Source organism: Penicillium rubens (assembly GCF_028828025.1).
Source record: "Penicillium rubens strain IBT 27055 chromosome Unknown utg000002l_segment0_segment0, whole genome shotgun sequence".
Taxonomy (NCBI): Eukaryota; Fungi; Ascomycota; class Eurotiomycetes; order Eurotiales; family Aspergillaceae; genus Penicillium; species Penicillium rubens.
In genome coordinates, this window is record NW_026890600.1 from 264,756 (window position 1) to 283,678 (window position 18,923).

Sequence of the window (18,923 nt, forward strand, 5' to 3'; positions counted from 1 at the left end):
TGGACCATGCAAGCCACGTTGTACAGCACAAAGTGCAGGCCATAGTTATGTTGTAGATAGAATTCCTGCAGGCCTATGCAGCAATTACGTCATCGCGTCAATGGCGTGCCCAGGGCGTAACTACACCTCCAGGGCTGGTATATATCTTGTAAAGATCTTCCTTACTACATTCGAGCATTTCACCCCAACTTACAAAATGACCAACGTCCTCATCCTAGGTGCCACTCGAGGACTGGGTGCCTCTCTGCGGACACTGTACTCTGCAAAGACGGCAACCCATGTGTTTGCAACCTCCCGATCCTCCAACCCAGAGCCAAGCCCAGGAGTCACCTGGCTGACAGGAATTGATATTTCCCAACCAGATGTGGGCCAAAAGCTTGTTTCGCAGCTTCCATCCAAAAAGCTTTCAACAGTCATTGTCAGCGCCGGATACTTTGGCTTTGAAACATTCGATTCTCCAGACTGGGAGAAGCAGGTTAAGATGTATTCAACCTCTGCCATTGGTCCCGTCTTTGTGGTGCACAACCTCGTCAAAGCCGGGTTGCTGGACCAAGGGAGTAAAGTGATCCTCGTCAGCAGTGAGAGCGGCAGCATCACGCTACGCCATGAGAAAGAAGGCGGAGGTAACTTTGGCCACCATGCCAGTAAGGCTGCTTTGAATATGGTGGGGAAGCTTTTGAGCCTGGACTTGAAGCCGCAGGGGATTGCGGTTGGTCTGGTACATCCTGGATTTATGCGGACGGAGATGACGAAGAGCGTTGGATTCGATAAGTTCTGGGACGCAGGTGGAGGTGAGTGGCTACTACACTGCGCCTACGGACCCCATGGGAAGGCCCCAGGAATCTGTTAAATCTAACCTGATATTTTCCGGACAGCCGTGACACCGGATGAAGCAGCGAAAACGCTTGCGTCTTTCATTGAAGGGTTCGATCTTAGCAAAACCGGAGAATATTGGGCGCCAGCAGGACCGGGGTAAGATACTTGATTGCCTATTATCAGAAACCAGGCTAATCTATCCATGACAGAGATATCGGCACCGCAGAAGCTGTGCTTGGGAAGGACCTGCCGACTCCTTTGCAACTTCCGTGGTAGAGGGTGAAATGGCGAATATGAGCACCAGAGCCACAAGTCTCGCTTCCTTGCTCAAATACCTAGCACCAAACACCAAATTCAAAGTAGCCGTTTCGGATCTAATGAGGGCTGCGCATGCGGTCTCGCACACATGAACACTAAATCCCTCCCAATGTCCTTTCGCTCTTCACGCCCGACAACCTTCACACCAAACATCTTCATGTAGAAGGCCTGCATGCGCTCATCATCAGTGAGCAACATAATCCGACGTAGATACGGCATGTTCTCCTTGGAAAAGGTCTCCGCAACACAAGCCACAAGCCATTTCCCCAGTCCGTTCCCTTGGTACTCGGGAAGAACGTAGACATCCGACAAATAAGCAAATGTACAGCCATCTGTAACCATACGAGCCAGTCCAATCTGCTCAGTGTTCTCCGAACATGGGGTGGTAGATTCATTCACAGATTCCGGTTGGGTCCACCTGTACACGCCGAAACTCAAGGCGCCGTGGAGCATCTGCCACAGCACGTCCTCTGAGAACGGCTTTTTCTGCCAGTAAACGAAATCACTGTCGAATGCAGCATTGACTGCTTTGACAGAGAGTAGGCTGGGTTCGGTTGAGATGAAGAATTCGCGGTTGTCTCGTGTCCATGTTTTAGGTGGGAGTCCAACTGTTGGTGGGGCAGAGGCCATGGCGGATATGAAGAAGGTTGGGTGTTGGATACTGGGCTGTGCTCGAGAAGATATGTAGTTGTGCTTCAAGAAACGGATGATATCTTGAAATGATTCTGTTGTATGGTCGTTGAAGAAATTGTAACTAGTCTGGTGGCTGGTTGATCATTTGAGTCATACGCTAAATCTGCACTTGGCATCACGACACATCGGTTTTATAAAACGATCATGAGGCAACCTTTATTGTGAGAAGCACTAAATGGTTCTAAACTAAGATGAACACGGAAAAGAACCAAATTTACAAGGCATCAAATAAAATCTAGGCCAAAGTTCGCAACCAAATCTCCCCTTCCACCAGCCTGCGGCTCGCTACCTCCACATCTTTGGCATCACCTCAAGGTGCATCTCTGCCTCACCAGCCGGAGGGACATTCAATTCGTCCAATTTATATCGCCTCGCGTGAGCATGATAAGATACGTACCCCCAAATAAATAGATTAATCTACTCGGTCATCATAGACTCATTTGAGAATATGCTGCGGATTCTCCGTGCGTGCTCGGTCGTTTCAACGCGAAGTTTGCGTAGTGGCTGAAGGAGGTGAGTCCATTTACGTTAAAATAGTCATGGACGAAGCCCGAGTCTCCAGCCTTGCCCTGCTCCTTTCAAAAAGACAGGATGTCGTTGGCCTCCGCCAAAGTGAGCATGAGAAATGGAATACTTGCGATGTATCCTGTCAAGTCCCTGTTCTCGGGATTGAGGTCATCTAGAGAGCAGAAAAAGGCGAATGGCTCAGCAAGCCCCGTTTTCGCTCTGAAGTAAAAACAGATAGTCGGAAGCTTCGCGTGGAAAGTGCAACCGTTGGACTTTCCTCTGTTCATCTTGCCTGTGTTCAACGGCCAATCTTCATGAATATATATGTATCTGCATTATCCTACCATCGTTTTCGATCACAGGTGTCTCAAATCTTTGCTATCTGACAAAGTACTAAAATGAAAAAAGGACTGGAAAATTCTACTCTGTTATACTTTCGAGAGGAGACTTTCCCAGGAAACATTCGTCGGTACGTCTTCAGCTATGACATCCATGTGTTAACCCGAATAGGTTTACTTCTCTATTCGGGTTTTTCTATATGTGCTATAGATCTCGGCTAGAAGGCCAAGTTGACGATCGATGCTTTTCGAGTCTGCTGTGCTTATCGTGTTACAATAGATGTCTTCTGTATGGGCTACAGATTTCTCTGAAAAGGTGAAATGGATAATCTATACTATTTCGAACTGTTTTGTGTGCCGATAGATCTTATATGTGGCATAGATCCCGGGGAATGTTGACGATCAATACTTTTTCGGAGTCTGCCGTGCTTCTCATGTTACGGTAGATGTCTTCATATGCGCCATAGATCTCTGTTAAATGGTTAATTGGCAATCGATACTTTTTACGGGCTGTCATCACTTCCCCTGTTAACATGTAGTTCGATGTCCCGGACCCTTCATCCAAGTCTTGATCTAGGCATGGTAGATATTGGGCCCCTTGTTACAACACCCTTCTCGGGATATACATATATTTCAAATTTCAATCCCGGTTCTGACAATGCATGGTGTGTTTCAGATATAGTATATAGGCAAATCAAAGGGAAATATTGTTATAGCTGTTACTACAAATTGTATATAGTACCTTATAGTAGCCTGCATATTTCAGGTTGCTTGCTAGGCTATTTCTACTAGATCCGGGGCATTACATGACTCGGCTCGTTCTCCATATCATTTCCCGCATCACTATAGCTGCGTGCGTCAAGACTGACCTCGAAATAGTCACCATTACTCGCTCATTTCTTGTCTAACAGCATCTTTCAGGTTTTTCAAGGCTTAGTTTTCATAACAAGTTCGTCTTCTAGCGTAGACGTGACGTAAGAGTGACCCGAAATACATGACTGCATCGCGATGTCACCTATGGTTTGGTACTTTTGGAATTTATACGGACGGAGAGATATATATAATGGTCAATTACAATCAATCGAGGGCTCAGTCCTGTTTGAATAACATATATCCATCATGGCCACTCATCCGCTTCAGGCAATTGGGGAGGCCATTGGTGCTGCTGGTGCCGACCCGCGGGTTGTTCAACGCTCATCGCTCTTCCAAGGTGCCAATGATGGACCCGCAAAGACAGCAGCCAAAATTACCGGGGTACAGGGTATCGCAAAAAGAGCTGATGATGGGCCCTACTTCACAAACAATGAAGGCATACCGTTCCCGGACCCATCCCACAGTAAAACTGCAGGTGGGCTACCTCTGGTCTCTGATGCGTTCCTACTTCAGAAGCAGCAGCATTTCAATCGGTCCAAGAATCTGGAGAGAATGGTTCATCCTTGTAAGTGCCATAAGCCCTTTGTTACCTGAATCACAAGTTGACCTATATCAGGCGGTAGCGGAGCATTTGGGTTTTTTGAGACCACCAAGGATATGTCCTCCCTTACAAAAGTAAGTCTCCGGATATTACAAAAATGATCTGTTTGTTAACTTTCAAACTGGCACACTTTCTGAGATCATCGAATATCAAGACTCCCGTCTTTGTACGGTTTTCTACCGTGACCCTGGGCCGGGAATTTCCGGACCTGGCGAGGAACCCGCGAGGTTTCGCTGTGAAATTCTACACGGGGGAGGGAAATTACGACCTCGTGGGGCTGAACTTTGTAAGAAGACCTCACGGCTATCTTCCAAGGTGTCACTAATTTTGACTTATATGAATCCTATAGCCGGTTTTCTTCTGTCGCGATCCAATCCAAGGCCCAGATGTGATCCGCTCACAGTACCGTAACCCAAAGAACTTCCTCTTGGATTATAATTCGCTCTTCGACTTGCTAGCGAATACACCTGAAGGGTATTGATTCCTCGCAGACTTAGCAGGGTCTAGCTAATTATTCTATTAGTAACCATGCTGGACTGATGTTCTTCAGCGACCATGGTACCCCCGCAGGATGGAGAAACCAACACGGATATGGTTGCCATACATTCAAGTGGTATGTTAACCTCAGCGCGTTAGAAGGCATGGCGTATTAACAATGCTGTCAAGGGTTAATGCCAGCGGCGAGTTCGTGTACGTCAAGTACCACTTCCTCGTGGACACCGGCCAAAAGCAGTTCAATGCCGAAGAGGCTTTGAAGTACGGAGGGGAAGATCCCGACTACTCCAAGAGAGATCTTTGGAGCGCTATCGAGAAGGGCGAGCAGATATCGTATACTGCGCATGTGCAAATCATGCAACCTGACGAGGCTGACCCGGCGAAACTTGGATTTGACCCCTTTGACGTTACGAAGGTTTGGCCGAAGAAGCAATTCCCGGTATGTTCAAAGCGATCTCAGAGAAAGGCCCCCTTCATTTGGTAGTTTACTAAGTTCACAATTAGCTACATGAATTTGGCAGGCTTGTCTTGAACAAAAACCCTGAAAACTTTCACAGAGACGTCGAGCAAGCAGCATTTTCTCCTGGCAGCATGGTACCCGGTATTGAGGACAGTCCGGATCCTCTACTGCAGTTCCGCATGTTCTTTTACCGTGATGCCCAATACCACAGAATCGGCGTCAACCTGCACCAGGTGCCAGGTAAGAGCTCAAAAATCACATATAACTTGGTTCTGATGCTAATGCCTAAATAGTCAACTGTCCGTTCATGTCGTCATCATATTCCTCGCTCAACTTCGATGGCCCGATGCGTGTCGATGCAAACCACGGCATGAACCCCCAATACACGCCGAACAGTTTTACTCACAAATTCCGACCCGATACTGCCGAGACTCCATATCAACTAGGTGATAACACTGTGGGGAGGAAGTCACACTTCTATCATGAGGGTTCACCTTCGGAGTATGACCAACCCCGTGTGTTATATCGGGATGTCATGGACGATAAAGCACGAGCCCATCTCCACTCAAACACCGCACGTCTCCTGAAATTAGTCGAGTACACAGAGATTCAGGTGAAGTACCTAGCGCAATTGGCGCGTATTGCCCCAGGATACGCAAAGTCGGTGTACGATTTGCTTCCGGAGAAAAAATTCGATTTCATGGAGGTTGAGCAACGCACAGGCGGGGCAGAGCGTGCTGGTAAGGAGGCGAAGTTCTTGCCTAGCCAGGAGACAGATGTACTGCGGGGATCGTGTCCGATGAAACCTGTCTACAATGTTTGATCACTTGTGTCATGTAATTGGGTAATATCAATTTGTTCTCTGCCCAGCTATGGATCTTTTACACTGGATACCTCGCCAGGCTTGTGGTGTCTCCAATTTTGCGTAGATAGCGATTTTGAGACCCCCAAGATGTCAATCCTTTATCTTGTTTCCGATACTCATTTTAGCAAAATGTACTCATATTTGGAACTCAAAAAAGACAAAAAGAAAACATAAATCCGGCGATTCCTTCTCTCCAAATGGCACTGTCCTTAAGCGATTGAGCTCCAGTCTGTAACAGCATCATCACCAAGCTTCTCCTTAATGATTTGCTGGCTCAAGTCCCAAAGTGCAGCTCCCAGACGAGGATCAGAAGCTTGAGCGGATTCCTTTCCCCTTTTCACCAGGGTCGGTTAGGTAGTATCCATTCCATTGTCTCTCTTCAATGTCTGGGCTAGTCGCGGCATACAAAGCGCTGAAGGAGCCTTGTTCAACATCGCGACCCACGGTAAGCATAGCTGATGCGATAAGCTTTCCTGTTATTCCCGGGTAGGCATCCTTCCATTGCTGCTGCATGGCGGTATTGACCTAGATTCGCGGTTAGGCATGGTTCCCGCTCGTCTCTGCCATATCAAACTTACCGCACCCGGATGTACCGAAAGAGCGTAGATGTTATCCTTGTTTGGTTTGATAACACGCTCCAAGAGCCCGTACTTGACACCTAGGATGATCGCAAGTTTGGACCTGGCGTAAAGCTCAATAGGACCCATTTTGGGGTTATTGATTTCATCGAGTGAGGCAAAATGAACGGCTTTCTGGGCGGCGCGATGCTGCTCAGATGATAAGAATACAATCCGAGGAGCAGGTGTGTCAGGTAACCGGGACGTTCTGCGCAACAGCGGGAAAAGCAGATTGCAGACGTAAAACTGACCCAGCCAGTTCACTTGGAAATGGCGGTCGACTCTGTCGTTCGTCTCGCCGTACTGGTTTGCGTTGATACCAGCGGATAGAACCAGCTGTACATATCACTTATGTTAACAGACGATACGCAGCGTGAACGGTTGAAGTTCCCTACCAAATCAAGTCGCTTTTCCTCCGACCGTATTTTGGTGAATGTCTCCTTGGTCTGCTTCAAGTCTCCCATGTCGCAGGGGATCCATTCGATATTTGCGTTATCGCCGGCTTCTTTCTTGATCTTTTTGATTGCTTCGTCACCTTGCTCCTCTTTCCGATTGACCATGATAACCCGGGCGCCGTTCAAAACGAAGGCCCGGGATATCTCATAGCTGCCTGTCTGTCAGTAAAACCACACCTTTCTCAGTGATTGTCGGACACACCCAATACCCAGTGCTCCCCCTAATACAATGGCAACACGGCCGGTAAGGTCGGTGACCTCTTTCCTAGGACCAATAACTGGCTTAAGGGAAGACTGCATTATGATAAGAAATGATTCAAGTCCATTCAAGGGTGAAATAAATTGGTAGTGGCAATGCTACTATAGAGAATGATTATAGTATTTATACTATGAGCATTGTGACGGTATATCTCCGTCATGTGCTTGGCGATGCGTTCAGATATTCCAACTCCCATCGTTGCAAGCAAGGTTGGTCTATAAATTAAGTAATAATGATGTTGCAAGGCCGTCCAAAGATATTGTCTGTTCTTCAGGATTATAGTAGTGGTAGGACATGAAGCGTTTAAGCCACAGGGAGCCGCGCATACTTTGCTGAGAGTTGGAGGTCCCATTTCTATAAAGTAATGGGGTCCATATAGAACCGAAACATAAATGATTTATTGATATGAAGACCATTCTTCAAGACGCATTGGAATGTATATGATCAGCAGTCTTTGGAATATTCCGAGAGAGCTTGAATCGGCCGAGATATCAAATGGCGACATCGCAGTTGCAAACAAACAATACCCCAACATCTACTCCAACCAATGCACTCCGCAATGGCGTGGGTAGTGGAGAGGATGGTGTTCACGATAACCCCCTCGGCACGCCATCAGGGACCGCAATGATGTTAGCGACACCAAATCAGTCTCGAGAACATCACAATACAGCCGCATACCCGACTCCGACTATCCAAATGAAACCACTTATCAGATTCGACGCACAGGATTGCAATTCGCACTAGGTGGCGTGTAAAACATTGCGCATGACGTGCAAACAGGCGGGGATATGTCGTCTACAAGAAAGCCTGGATATCCAACCTGGCGTGACAATGGTATATGTTTATGCTGTGATTGTCTGAACACTCGATAAGAGAAAAGAAAAGAAAGATAAACCCATGCCATGACTCTTGTGCAATCGCCCGAGGTGGCTTTTCCCTTGTCGAATATCGGTCCTGTCTCGGAATCGATTAAGGGTCCTTCTGACTCGAATGGACCGACCACTGTAACTGTGGATAGTGATATCAGCCAACTAACAGAGAAGCTTGACAATGTCCGATTTGAACTAGAGGAGCACCCGGTTGATGTGGTGAGGCCCATCAAGGTCGGTGTTATCGGTGCGGGTCTTGCAGGGATCACCGCGGGCGTGTTGCTCCCTGCGAAACTGCCGGGACTTGATCTTCGAATCTATGATAAGAATGCCGATGTGGTATGGTATTGACAATCGATGGGTTATTTCCAAGCTAACCACACTTTTTAGGGCGGTACATGGTACATTTTCCGCTCTGCTCGTCTTCCTTGACGAGGAGTTGCTAACTTGTATCGACCAGGTACGAAAATACATATCCGGGAATTCGATGCGATATTCCTGCACATGTATACCAGTCTAGCATCTCGCCGAATACCCAATGGACGGAAGAATTCGCCCAGGGACATGAGATTAGACAATACTGGCAGGGTGTTGCACGGAAGCACAATGTGTACCAGTACCTTCGCGCGGGACAAAGAGTGCAGAAGGCCGAATGGCAGCCCGAGAAAGGGAAATGGAATGTCACTGTTGAGCATGTGGATGGGTCGAAGGTAAGAAATGGTTGACATCGGTCCTTGAGGACGTATGCTCACATTGATGGAACAGATCTATGAAGAAGAGCTGGATGTGGTAATCAACGCCATCGGCCATTTCAATGCCTGGAAGCTACCCGACTACCAAGGAATCAACACTTACAAGGGAAATCTGTTTCATTCCTCTAACTGGGATCCAAACGTCGACCTTAAAGGCAAACGAATTGCTCTTATCGGAAATGGCGCTTCTGGCTTGCAGATCCTACCATCCGTTCAACCATTGGCCAGTCACGTTGATCATTATGCTCGGAATCCAACTTGGATCGCAGATTCATTCAGCAGCGGAAGCGCGAGAATTCGTCGACTGGAGGCAAACTTGTTCTCCGAGTCACAGTTAGAGACATGGAAAGATCCCAAAGCGTATCTGGAATACCGAAGGGATGTCGAGAAAGGATATTTCCAGCGGTTCGGGGCAATCTTCAAAGACACGCCAGAAAACAACGAACTGCGTGAGAAATGGACCGCCCTGATGCTGCAACGCATCGCAGACAAGCCAGAATTGGCAGAAAAAATCATACCAGACTTCCCCCCAGCGTGTCGTCGTCCAACACCAGGACCTGGGTATTTGGAAGCTCTAGCCAAGGATAACGTCAATTACATCCAGACGCGGATCAAACGATTCACCGAGAAAGGCATCGTGACCGAGGACGGGGTAGAGCGAGAAGTGGACATCACGATCTGCGCTACAGGAGCCAACATCGACCACGCACCACCATTCTCCATCATCGCCGACGGAGTTGACCTAAAGAAAGCCTGGAAACAAGATGGCAAATTTGGATTCCCGTACTCATACCTTGGTTTCGCAACACCCGGGTTCCCCAACCTCCTCTGGCTCGGTGGACCATACTCCTCCGGACACAGCGGGACAGTGCCTAACAACATTGAGAACCAAGTCACATATATCGCGAAAGTGCTGCGCAAGATTCGCACGCAGGGGATCAAGTCCATCGTCCCGACCAAACAAGCGACAGACGACTTTGTCGAGTACTGCGACCAGTTCTACCCGCGGACTGTCTGGTCGGCGAACTGTAGCTCGTGGTATAATGGTGGCAAGCCGGGGTCTCGTATTCATGGTCTCTTTCCGGGTAGTGCGTCGCATTCGAATTATATTCGCCGAGACCCGCGATGGGAGGATTGGGAGTATACCTATATTAATCAAAGTGGGAATCGGTTTGCTTACTTTGGTAATGGGTGGACTTCGAAAGAGTTAACTCCTGGTGCGGAACTGACGCCTTATCTGAAACTGCCGGAGGAGATCGACTTGAAGTCTCACATGGAGGGGTGGTGGGATGTTTGATTTGTTAATATATCTGGATACATGTATTTGTGTTGGGCAATACTCTTACTCCCTTTGACTATTGATGTTCAGTTCAGATTTGACAATAAGACGATGAATCCATATGATATTCTACATGTGCTAATAATACATGTAGCCATAGATGTATTCAAATTCGTTGTAATGCTAGTACGCTACTAATTCGACTCCAACGAATACGGAGGCACCTCCTGACCCTCTTTCCAGAAATATTTCGCGCCAGGGTGCGCATCAGGGAGTCTGGACTGGCCCTGCTTCCCATACATGTTCTCCCGGAAAGTTCCTCCCTTGACAGCATAGTCGGACCAGAACAGACCACGGCGCTGCAACTCCGGCAGCAGCAAACGAATAATATCGTCAAAGGTATCTGGGAGACTAGCATAGCTCAGATTGAACCCGTCAACATCACCGACAGTCACCCATCGCTCCAACTCATCGGCCACCGTCTTCACACTCCCAATGATCTTAACACCATTACCACCGAGCACCAAATACTCCGCAATAGTGTTCTTATCCCACTTCTGGCCCTCAGTGCCAGGCACCGTACTAGCCCAGTGGTTCACCATACTGCGAACAGCAGGGAGCTCCACAAAACGGAAGTCCTGATCATCAGAGTAGGTGGAAAGATCGTATCCAGTCCAGCCACCAAAAAGAGCAAGCGCACCCTCTCGATCCCCGTACGTCTTCAGCTCCTCGAACTTAGCATGCGCTTCCTCGTCCGTCTCAGAAACGATCACCAACGCACCCGCCACAACCTTGATATCTTGCGGATTACGTCCAATCTCCGCAGCCTGCTCGCGAATACTATCAACTGAAGGGCGAGCAAGTTCTGGCTTCTGCGCATGCAAGAACACAGCCTCGGCATGCTTCGCCGCGAACGCTTTGCCCGCCGTCGATGTACCAGCCTGCAAGATAAACGGTGTTCGCTGTGGACTGGGTTCACAGAGATGGGGACCAGGAACCTGGAAGTACTTCCCCTTGTGATTGATTTCACGAACAGCAGTTGGATCCGCATATGACTGGGTCTTGCTCTCAGAGCCCTGTTTCCAGGTCACGGCATCGTCTCTCCAAGACGCCTCCCACAGCTTGTAGGTGACGTCCAGGTATTCGTCTGCGATGCGGTAGCGCTCGTCGTGCTCGACCTGTGTGTCTAGACCGAAGTTGCGAGCCGCGGAGTCAAGGTAGGAGGTGACGATGTTCCAGCCGATGCGGCCGTTGCTGAGGTGGTCTACTGTTGAGAAGCGTCTTGCTAGGGCATAGGGGGAGTCGTATGTTGTTGATGCTGTTACGCCGAAGCCAATTGATTCTGTAGCTGCTGCCATGGCGGGAATGCTGTAGAGGGGGTCGTTGATGGGGAATTGGGCGGCGGCGGGGATTGTTGGAGCGAGGTTTGAAGGACCCCTGTATACATCGTAGCCCCCTAGGACGTCTGCGAAGAAGATGGCGTGGAATTTGGCATCTTCGAGCTTCTTGGCTAGGGCGATCCAGTGCTTGATGTTCTTGTAGTCTGCGCCTTGGTCTTTGGGGTGACGGAATAGACCTGGGTTTAGATGGCTGGGCGATTGCATTGCAAATGCGTTGATGATGAGTTGTTTCTTTTCGGAAGACATGATGATGTTCGTCCAGTTGAGAGGAGATGATTGAATTGACTGCGTACAACAGCTCTGGAGAAGTAGATTATATTATATTTATTGTCCTAACATGTGTCAGTATCTGTCAACCCCGCGGCACATTGCCGTGAGACGCGCAAAAAGACGTGCAGTTGGAGGCCGATGGCGTCAGCAGGTAACTGTGGGGTTGTACGCAAATGGCTATCGGAGTCGGGGACTTTAATCGGTCAATACTATTTGATAAAACATGTTGTACTTGTGCGTTTTTTCTATTCTCGTGCGAGTGAAGTATGACGCGAGTCTATCCCGTACAGGAAGCTCTATACTTCCTACTATACATGAGTTGGCCTAGGCGATTCTCGGCTCAACGCGGACCTCATACACCTTCATTTGCTGGGAAACCATGCAGTATCCTCTTATATTATCGAACTTCGTATGGGCAATCAAGTCTGCCGTTGCTAGATGACCCTAGCAATGGATTCGCTTCATCAAAGCCAAGAAACGAAAACGCAAGGTTTGGGTCAATATCCCCATAAAGATTGAGCGGACCCCAATAATGATTCAGATGTACCGTCCCATCTACCCCCGAGAACAATGGCTCCATAGTTGCTGCATCCGTTGCCATGGCCCTTGCTTCAGCCTTCTCTTTGGCCCGACGCAGCAGTTTTGCTGCTTCAAGGGCAAAAGCACATTCGTCCATTATCAATAGAATTTCTATAGCCATGTCGATCAGCCGCAACAGCGGCTGGGCCTCTGTCGGAATCGCTTCTTGCGCAAGGTAGATGAGGATGATGCTTGCGGCGAAAACGGTGTATGTGACATTATAGAACCTATTGCTAGGTCAGGATTGGGCAATAGAATATTAAGATCAGCACATACCATGTCCTGAAAAAGTCACTATGTTGATACGTCTGATAAATAAGATCAATGGTCTGTTTGGCCGAATCCAGGCATTTTTGGACCCCTTCTTGGGACCCTGGAGTTGATGCTCGGTCTCGAGGTGTCGATCTCAGAAGGAAGGATCCGAAAAGAAGTATCCTCAAGTTGTGGTATCCTATATTCAGTCAGTTAGTCATTTCTTTGTGGGAGTCTGAAGGCCGACGAACTTAATGTTAACACCAATCTTTGTCTCTTCATCCATTGCTGATCCCTGGCTCTTCTCAAGGAAGGTAGACAGCCAGACAATTCCGTTGGACGTATAGCTTCAGGGAGCGTTTCGACCCACCGCTCGAGATCGTTCTCAATTTGATACGCCAGATGAACAGTCCTTGGGACTGGCATACCTGAGAGGTAAATGCTTTGGCAGATACTTTTCGTAATTCCCGATAAATCTACCATGCACTTTATGATGGAACAAGACGGATGTTCCATCATTTCGCAATTGCGACTGTCATCGACGGCCTCGCTGTTTTCTGTTACTGGGAATCGCCGGTTATGATACATGTCCGCCCCAAGAGTGTCTGGCCTACCCATGGCGAAGGATATTTCACTATCAATCAGAGTTAAAAGAGTGGCTCAGTTGAATAGGTTCAAGGCAGTTATGAGGGAGACAACGCACGTTTCAAGAGAGTATAGGCCCCTTACACGGAAATGTCAGTGTTCATAATAAATCAGATATTCACGAGACGTGGAATTGAGTCAAAGGCTTACCACCATGTTCTTGATTCTGCCTTTCGCAAATCTGCGGATTTCTTCGAATTCGTTCCAGGCTCTCGGTTAATTCCCATGGCCAGGGCGGTCCGTATCGCAAGACCGATATACATATACGACACTGGCAAGGGTAAGTAAACCAGATAATAAAACAACGAAAGTCTTCCACTGACGGTGAGGATGTAGCTCGTTTTGGCACACCTTGGCCTGTAAGGTGTTAGTGACACGAGCGACGATGTGGGATGGAAGGACACACAAGTATGAAGTAACATTGGGTCATCTCAAGGTCCGTTACCATTCCAATTTGATTGCAGCAGGATTTGGCTTTCTCAAAAAACTTGCGGCTCCATTGCATATTATCGATGCCATCAATGGGTTCATCATCTCTCGTACCCACCAGCGCACCCAAGGAGAGAACACTCAAGTACAGAGCCGTGAAACTTGAAAGCTGCTGGCCATCGGCTTCGTTTCCAGACCATAACGACTCGCACCGCTGCAAAAATATATGCTTGTCGAGAATGGGATGAACATAGTGGATAGTGGTGAAGAAAGCTTCCAAAAAACCGCGACATTGTGGGAACCAGTTCGAACTAGCAGGGTAGTCGATCTCCCTGTGGCTCTCACGGGCTGTTTGCGGGTCGGCTGGGCTAAAAGCAGGATTGTGCAGGGTTGACAGAAGAGAGCTCACGTCACCTTCAGGCTCATCCCCAGTGCGCTGAACGTGTGAGAGAAGAGCCACAGAAGACGAGCTGCCGTAGAACTCAACGCCCCGAGTGTGTGAGTTAACACCAGATACTTCTTGCTGGCCAGTCTCCCAGGGAGATGTGCTGCTTCGCATTGCGGGATCATCGCGGTTGATCCCGGGCTGTGTAGGTTCGTGGTCCAGAGTAGATGTCCCGGAATTTGTCCCTGCCGGTTTACCGCCAATTGATGCGGCTCCCGCTATTCCGTAGGCCTCGATGCGGGAAGAGAGTTCCTTCACCTGAGCTTCGAGTTTCCTCACATAGCTAGGGAAGTGGAATTAGGTTAAATTATAGCCCTCAGGGTTGGCGAGAACATACTCTGGTGTGACTCGGAGCCTAGACATATCCTGACCCTTGTAGACACACTCGACACCTCGACCTTGGACACCGTCAGTTGATGACCTGAAGCTATTTGGGGGGAGTCAATGGCAACTAGCATGGTAAAGACCAACCTTTGCAGTAAGAGCAGGGATAGGACTCATCGCATTTGTACTTTTTCTGTCTACAGTAATCACAGGCGCGAGCTGCCCGGGGTCGCCGAACACGCTGGCCTGGATTCCTCGCCGAATGGTTGTTGTTCGGAGCCTGCATTTTGATAAGACGTTGCGATTTTTGTGAGTCAGCTGCAGCAGGCAGCTATGTAGCCTGCAGAATATGAAGCTTAATAAGTGCTGTATCAAAGCTGCACGGGAAATCTGGGGTTTGTCCCGTACAGCGGGTGGAGTTGGTTGCAGTCCTCAGGGATGGTCCTTCAGTGCGGGGAACGGATCTGTGGCACGTGCACTAAAGGTCTACCCCAGTCTTAGTCTTTGATCTTTGTACATGCCCGTTTGCATTGCTTCAGATGGTTTAAGCTTCATCTCCCGTTAAGCTGTCCGGCTGCAAGTCCTTGATGGAAGCACCGGAAAATCCGGGAAATCTAGATCATGCGCCTGCGTCTCGGCTTTTCCGACTGCCCTGGCCTAGACACTGTCCTTTGAGAAGGACATTATAGCCGCCCTCGAAATATGTTTCTGTGATAAAGGTCCAAGGCCTCACATTGTTTGCTGCTTTTCAAATTCTTCATTCTGATTCTCGATCTCTTTGTGCTACGGCCGCCATCGCAATGGTTAGTTAACTGCTGCTCTAGTCGAGTTCCCTTTCTGACTAACCTTATGTTGGTAGCCTCACTCTACAGAGTCTCGGAAGGCATTCATTCAATTAAATGTTGTGGTTGTTGGGGCAGGCCTTGCAGGTCTGGCTGCAGCGGTGTCAATCTCCCTCTCTGGTCACCAGGTGACGGTAATTGAGTCGGCCAAAGAACTCCTCGAGGTTAGCCACCAGTCCCCCGCGGATTAATCTTTAATACTTACCTTCACCCTCCAAAGGTCGGAGCAGGGTTGCAGGTGACTCCCAATTGCACTCGCATCCTCCAGAGATGGGGGCTCCCTGACAGACTATGGCTCAGTGCCGCCGAGCCTAGCGCTCTGACCGTGCACCGATACTCTGGTAAGGTGCTTGCTAGAGAGGGAAGTTTCGATAAGAAGATCCGTAGCCAGTACGGTGCTCCATTTATTGATCTACATCGCGTTGATTTGCAACTCTCGCTATATGAGAAAGCCAAAGAGCTAGGCGTTGAATTCAAGTTTGGGGAGAAGGTTGTTAGTGTTGACTTCAACTTGCCCAGCGTGACAACCGAGTCTGGATTTACAATGAGGGGAGACCTCGTAGTCGGAGCAGATGGATTATGGTCACGGTGCCGCTCGAACCTTCTCGGAACTGACGATATGCCTCGACCGACTGGGGATCTGGCGTATCGAGTCGTGTTGGACCTGAATCAGCTTGATGACCCCGAGCTTAAGTCTTGGGTCAGCAACCCGACCGTGCACTTTTGGATCGGACCCGGGGCACATGCTGTGGGCTATTCTTTGCGCGGTGGGACGATGTATAATATCGTTTTACTTGTCCCCGATGATCTTCCACATGGTGTCAGTCGACAATCTGGATCTGTCGCAGAAATGCAGGCACTTTTCAAGGATTGGGATCCCATTCTTGGAAGATTCCTGAGCGTAGTGGATAAGGTTGACAAGTGGAAATTGATGCATAGTCTGTTCGCACCTTCCTTTCTTGATATCAGAGGCTAACAAGTCGTGCTCGTGTTAGGAGAGGAACTTCCTTCTTGGGTTAACGAGAAGTCAAACTTCGTTTTCGTGTAAGTCCAATCTGCCTCTACCTACCTACCTACCTACCTACCTAGGTGCTCAGCTCCTGATGATCTAATCCTTCTAACCCACCTGGGCATACTAGTGGAGATTCCTGTCACCCAATGCTACCGTATCTAGCCCAGGGCGCCAACTCCGCTGTCGAGGATGGTGCTGTTTTAGGCCTAATATTGGGTCACTTGAGATCGAAAGATCAGTTACCCAAAGCCTTGAAGATGTACGAAGACTTGCGCAAGTCCCGAGGTGACGCCATCGTCAAGGAAACTTTCAAGCAGGTAACCATTGGCCACTGAGCCCTGGCCTATAACCATGGAAACACGTTTACTAACCAGACGTATGATAGCGAGACTCCTTTCACATGGCAGATGGCCCAGATCAGGAAGCGCGAGACAAAGTCTTCCTATCGCAGCTCGGCAAATCGCCGCTTCAAGGGCCCTTCCCTAGCAAATGGACTTGCCCTCAAGTTCAGCCGTGGCTTTATGGCTATGATGCTTTTGATATAGTGGAGAAGGCGGTTCTGAAGGATCCATTCATATTGGATAGTGTGCTATAGAGCTTCTATAGGCCGAAAAGTTGAGATTAACTATCTCCCTAAGCTTTTCGTAAATAGCGTCTATGCATGCGACTTTCTGATCACCCGATATATAGGGCTATTTTTGCTGTAGCGGAATGCTAGTCGTATATTCTATGATGATATATTCGCTTCCGACGATATTCACCGCGTTGTCACTTTAGGTAAGAATTTTAGGTATCGGAATGCTGGTGTTTCTTTATACTCCGTGGCACAAATAATTAGCGTAAGAGCTGGACCCTTGTAGATGATTGTTTCACACACAGTATTAGATCGTCGCCACTTTAGAAGCCGTGGCAATTTTGCGGGGCCACCTGATGTGAAGGGTAGGCGCGCCACGACACGGGAACTACCGTCTATAGTGAAAATGAACACCCTATTAAAACTACCTTCCTTCAGCGGAGGCAGCTAGACCAAGGACGGCGGAGATAGTGAACTTTATAGTGGTGTTTAGGAAGGCTGGGGAACTTTAGACTTTACGAAATAGATACTTTTCCTTTCTTTAAGGTGATAGAAACACCGACTTTATATGATAATGTTTGACCCTTATTACGTAGGCTGACGTATATCGCTGCCACCGCAAAGAATCTATCTGATACCGGATTTGGAATCTGTCTTGTGCTGAAAACATATGACGGACTAATGGCATGGAGTACGTTATCTCGGCGGTACGTTCTCAAACTGGCAATGGTATAGCTGACTGCCTTCCCATGTGAAAGACACTGGAATTGTGTGATGAGGGAAAGAGCTGTCTACAAGATCTGGGACTAAAAGAGGAAACAACAGACCTCTCAAAACAACTGTTGGGTCTTCAGACCCAACTCTCGACATACGTTTGAGAGCTTCTCTTCCTCCCAAGAGACAGCACTGTCTGGCAACACATATTCAGAAATCTGTGTCCCAGCATTCTGCACCACCTCTTCGATTCCACGACCGTTGGTGAAGGACCAGACTCTTACGTATCGACTAGCAAAGTCTAATAAAAAGGCGTCACCGGCCGTGATTACAAGCGTTTGGCCCTCGCGGACTTCATTCCATGAATCGCCGCTTGATTTGAGTTTGACACGCAAAAGGCCTTCTTGAACGCAGAAGCAGTGGTCCACCGTGGGAAAGCTCAACCAGCGATCCAAGGGTGCAGGCTTGTACATCTTGGACGATTCAATACTGGCGATGGAGAACTTGCCGCTGCATTGCGATGAGAGTATAAACGGTCGGGACATAACACCGCCCAGAAGCCACCTCGGTCCTGTGTTTGCGCGAAGGAAGTACGGCTCTCCCGGGCCTGGCAGTACTTTCTCCGAATCCATCCAGTCTGCGACTTCCGGTGGCTGGTAATCGCGCTTAAAATGGACGTCGAAGCGGTCCTTGGCCACCATCATCTTCTCTCCTAGCATGGCGCCGAGATTGCGATCATCGTTTTCGGGGACGATGATGCCCTTATACGTCTCGCCGACGTATCGAAAAAAGTCGATCCAGTCACCCGGTGCCACTAAGCCCATAGTCTCGGTATGCGGCCCGAGTAAAGCAGGATTGTGTATAACCCCCTGCTACTTGTAAGCCGTCTGAGTCTTTTGGTTCATAGAGTACACTCACCGGAGGAACGTAGGCAAAGTCCCCAGGACCCATGATTCTGCATTTGTCGCCATTCCATAACTTGAGAGACCCCTTGGTCACAAGAAAGACATCGTGGGCCTCCTCGTGCCAGTGGAAGCCCGGGGCATCGGATAGGACTGCACCGCTGGAGAATACGGCAATTCCGCCGTTGGTCTGTTTGGATGAAGCCAATATTCTGAACACGCCTTTGCTTCCTGGGATGGTAATGCGTTCTCCCTCAAGCTGATCAATTATGTAGCTCGTCCTTCCCTCTGGAGGAATGGAGTGAACAGGAACGATCATTTTGCAGGGGGATATTGAT

The 18,923-nt window shown here is 48.7% G+C and overlaps 10 protein-coding genes across 10 annotated transcripts; 4 read left to right on the forward strand and 6 right to left on the reverse strand.

The window, feature by feature from the left end:
* Nucleotides 1-196: 196 nt before the first annotated feature.
* N7525_002540 (oxidoreductase, short chain dehydrogenase/reductase family superfamily) lies at nucleotides 197-1,092 on the forward strand (the record flags this gene model as incomplete). The annotated part of the gene is made up of 3 exons (XM_002559854.2): nucleotides 197-791; nucleotides 876-972; nucleotides 1,026-1,092. 3 exons carry the CDS (start codon nucleotides 197-199, stop codon nucleotides 1,090-1,092), a joined length of 759 nt encoding a protein of 252 aa, XP_002559900.2.
* Nucleotides 1,093-1,170: 78 nt separating this feature from the next.
* On the reverse strand, nucleotides 1,171-1,764 carry N7525_002541 (GNAT family N-acetyltransferase; the record flags this gene model as incomplete). Its single annotated transcript, XM_002559853.1, has 1 exon — nucleotides 1,171-1,764. One exon carries the CDS (start codon nucleotides 1,762-1,764, stop codon nucleotides 1,171-1,173), a length of 594 nt encoding a protein of 197 aa, XP_002559899.1.
* Nucleotides 1,765-3,791: 2,027 nt separating this feature from the next.
* On the forward strand, nucleotides 3,792-5,924 carry N7525_002542 (catalase; the record flags this gene model as incomplete). The annotated part of the gene is made up of 8 exons (XM_061212357.1): nucleotides 3,792-4,110; nucleotides 4,162-4,220; nucleotides 4,301-4,432; nucleotides 4,496-4,620; nucleotides 4,670-4,759; nucleotides 4,813-5,080; nucleotides 5,146-5,341; nucleotides 5,395-5,924. 8 exons carry the CDS (start codon nucleotides 3,792-3,794, stop codon nucleotides 5,922-5,924), a joined length of 1,719 nt encoding a protein of 572 aa, XP_061069378.1.
* Nucleotides 5,925-6,272: 348 nt separating this feature from the next.
* N7525_002543 (short chain dehydrogenase/reductase family protein) lies at nucleotides 6,273-7,338 on the reverse strand (the record flags this gene model as incomplete). Its single annotated transcript, XM_002559850.2, has 4 exons — nucleotides 6,273-6,491; nucleotides 6,545-6,919; nucleotides 6,979-7,189; nucleotides 7,241-7,338. 4 exons carry the CDS (start codon nucleotides 7,336-7,338, stop codon nucleotides 6,273-6,275), a joined length of 903 nt encoding a protein of 300 aa, XP_002559896.2.
* Nucleotides 7,339-8,199: 861 nt separating this feature from the next.
* On the forward strand, nucleotides 8,200-10,215 carry N7525_002544 (flavin-containing monooxygenase; the record flags this gene model as incomplete). Its single annotated transcript, XM_061212358.1, has 4 exons — nucleotides 8,200-8,505; nucleotides 8,557-8,567; nucleotides 8,627-8,876; nucleotides 8,932-10,215. The coding sequence occupies 4 exons, from the start codon at nucleotides 8,200-8,202 to the stop codon at nucleotides 10,213-10,215; spliced, it is 1,851 nt and encodes a 616-aa protein (XP_061069379.1).
* A 176-nt stretch (nucleotides 10,216-10,391) lies between these two features.
* N7525_002545 (LLM class flavin-dependent oxidoreductase) lies at nucleotides 10,392-11,843 on the reverse strand (the record flags this gene model as incomplete). The annotated part of the gene is made up of 1 exon (XM_002559848.1): nucleotides 10,392-11,843. The coding sequence occupies one exon, from the start codon at nucleotides 11,841-11,843 to the stop codon at nucleotides 10,392-10,394; it is 1,452 nt and encodes a 483-aa protein (XP_002559894.1).
* Nucleotides 11,844-12,264: 421 nt separating this feature from the next.
* Nucleotides 12,265-12,984, reverse strand: N7525_002546 (uncharacterized protein; the record flags this gene model as incomplete). The annotated part of the gene is made up of 2 exons (XM_061212359.1): nucleotides 12,265-12,673; nucleotides 12,950-12,984. 2 exons carry the CDS (start codon nucleotides 12,982-12,984, stop codon nucleotides 12,265-12,267), a joined length of 444 nt encoding a protein of 147 aa, XP_061069380.1.
* A 505-nt stretch (nucleotides 12,985-13,489) lies between these two features.
* N7525_002547 (Zn(II)2Cys6 transcription factor) lies at nucleotides 13,490-14,827 on the reverse strand (the record flags this gene model as incomplete). Its single annotated transcript, XM_061212360.1, has 5 exons — nucleotides 13,490-13,614; nucleotides 13,667-13,700; nucleotides 13,750-14,500; nucleotides 14,555-14,615; nucleotides 14,689-14,827. The coding sequence occupies 5 exons, from the start codon at nucleotides 14,825-14,827 to the stop codon at nucleotides 13,490-13,492; spliced, it is 1,110 nt and encodes a 369-aa protein (XP_061069381.1).
* A 573-nt stretch (nucleotides 14,828-15,400) lies between these two features.
* On the forward strand, nucleotides 15,401-16,990 carry N7525_002548 (uncharacterized protein; the record flags this gene model as incomplete). Its single annotated transcript, XM_061212361.1, has 5 exons — nucleotides 15,401-15,547; nucleotides 15,604-16,321; nucleotides 16,379-16,427; nucleotides 16,523-16,712; nucleotides 16,781-16,990. Coding segments are annotated over 5 exons (1,314 nt in total), but the record flags the coding sequence as incomplete, so codon positions are not given.
* An 809-nt stretch (nucleotides 16,991-17,799) lies between these two features.
* On the reverse strand, nucleotides 17,800-18,904 carry N7525_002549 (cupin domain-containing protein; the record flags this gene model as incomplete). The annotated part of the gene is made up of 2 exons (XM_002559846.2): nucleotides 17,800-18,552; nucleotides 18,602-18,904. 2 exons carry the CDS (start codon nucleotides 18,902-18,904, stop codon nucleotides 17,800-17,802), a joined length of 1,056 nt encoding a protein of 351 aa, XP_002559892.2.
* Between the last annotated feature and the right edge of the window lie 19 nt (nucleotides 18,905-18,923).